Here is a 1,881-nt window from a genome sequence, read left to right as displayed (position 1 = left end):
CCCATCCCCGTGCATTCCCATCTCCAGCCCCGTGCATCCCCATCCCCATCCCCGTGCATTCCCATCTCCAGCCCCGTGCATTCCCATCCCCATCCCCGTGCATCCCCATCCCCGCGCATTCCCACCCCCAGCCCCGTGCGCCCCCGTCTCCAGGCCCCGCGCTCCCCCGCACTGCCGTACCTGCCACAGCTCCGGCGGCACGGCACCGACCCAGCCCTCGGCGGGCGGCACGCGCTCGCACGCGTTGAGCACCACCTCGAGAGCGCGCGGGCAGCGGCAGCAGAACCGGAGCATCTGCGGCACGCGGGAGTGAGCGGCACCGCGCACGGGTGCCCCCCGCCCCGCACGGCCTCCCCGCAGCCCACCTTGGGGTGCACGGGCCCGGCGCCGTGGTCGAGCAGCAGGGCGATGGTGCGCTCGGGCTGCTGCGCGTGGTGCTCGTCCACGGCGTGCAGCGCGCAGTCGAGCGGCGTGTAGCCGGCGCAGTTGGTGACGGCGGCGCGGGCGCCGTGCCGCAGGTAGAGCTCCACGTGCGCCTCGAGCCCGTGCCGCGCCGCCACGTGCAGCGCCGTGAGCCGCCGCTGCCGCGTGCTCAGGTTGACGCGCGCGCCGTGCGACAGCAGCAGCTCCGCGCACCTGCCTCGGGCGGCGGGGAACGGCGCGGGGTGAGGGCCGGGACGGCGACGGCCCGCGGCACCCGCCCCGTCCTCCCGGTGCTGCCGAGGCGGCAGAGAACGGGTGCAATGAGCTGCGGGGGCCGGGGACTGCCCCAGGGGATGGGTCTGGGGGCGTGCCCTAGGGCAGGGGCGTGGCCTGTGCGGGGGCGTGGTCTGTCAGGTCAATGATTTGCCAGTGGGTGTGGCCTGCATGAGTGGGCGTGACCTCTCTAGGGGCGTGGCTACTCCTCCAGGTAGGGGGGTAACGATGGGTTGGAAGTTCTAACGATGGGGTGGGGCGTTGGGGAAGGCGGAGCTAAGCATGCAGATGAGGAGGGGGTCTGTGAATAGGGTGGGGTGTGTGGGAGGGGCTTGGCATGCAGATGACTCCCATGGGGTGGAGCTTTGTGTGCAGAYGCACTACCACAAGTGGGCGGAGCTTTGCATGCAGATGAGCTTGATGTGGGTGGAGTTCAGCATGCAAATGAGGCCCAGGGGGGTAGAGCTCTGTATATGCAGATGTGTTCTGTGGGGGAGGAGTCTGTCATGCAGATGACCCCCCATGGGCGGCGCCGGCATGCAGATGAGGGGGCGGGACCTACGGCAGGCTCTGGGGGTCGGTGCAGAGGTGCAGCGGGGCCAGCCCGTCGTCGTCGTCGCAGAGCACGTTGGGGTCGGCGCCGAAGGCCAGGAGCAGGCGGGCGCAGTCGAGGTGGCCGCCGGCCACGCAGTCGTGCAGCGCGGCCCGCCCGCCCACCACGGCGTCCACGGCGGCGCCCTGCAGCACCAGGTGCCGCGCGCAGTCGCGGTAGCCGCGGCCGGCGGCCACGCGCAGCGGCGACGTCTGCTTCGTGCGCGGGCTCAGCACCCACAGCCCTGCGGGACCGGCCCTGTGAGCGGGGACACCGCGACACCCTTCATGTCCTCCCCACATCCCAGGGGGGCCCAGCCCAGCCGGCACTGAGGCTGCTTGTGGAAACCCCTATTCACCACGGGGGCGCTTCCCTCCCCGCCCCAAACCCCCCTCCCGTCCCCAGCGCCACCCTGTTCCCAGGGGGACCCCCCAAGGGAACCCCCGTACCCAGCTCGGGCTCCCACAGCAGCTCCTCGGTGACCGTCTCCACGATGACGTTGGCGGCGCTCTCGTCCCTGAAGATGCTCTTGACGCGCAGCAGGTCTCCGGCGTAGAGCGCGTTGTGCACGGCCGGGTCGCGGCAGCGCGGCG

The 1,881-nt window shown here is 71.9% G+C and overlaps 1 protein-coding gene across 1 annotated transcript in view; it reads right to left on the bottom strand.

The window, feature by feature from the left end:
* Positions 1–1,881, bottom strand: part of ASB16 (ankyrin repeat and SOCS box containing 16) — a 5,346-nt gene that overhangs the window by 3,063 nt on the left and 402 nt on the right. The window contains exons 2-5 of the mRNA XM_026041415.1: positions 1,738–1,874; positions 1,259–1,532; positions 366–636; positions 181–294 (exon numbers count right to left, since the gene is read on the bottom strand). Coding sequence (XP_025897200.1) covers positions 181–294; positions 366–636; positions 1,259–1,532; positions 1,738–1,874 — 796 coding nt within the window. The remainder of the gene's footprint in view (positions 1–180; positions 295–365; positions 637–1,258; positions 1,533–1,737; positions 1,875–1,881) is intronic.

Source organism: Nothoprocta perdicaria, unplaced genomic scaffold (assembly GCF_003342845.1).
Source record: "Nothoprocta perdicaria isolate Ctin4 unplaced genomic scaffold, notPer1 scaffold_283, whole genome shotgun sequence".
Classification (NCBI taxonomy): domain Eukaryota; kingdom Metazoa; phylum Chordata; class Aves; order Tinamiformes; family Tinamidae; genus Nothoprocta; species Nothoprocta perdicaria.
The sequence above is the reverse complement of the archived record's forward strand: the minus strand, read 5'-3'. Positions and strand labels throughout refer to the sequence as shown.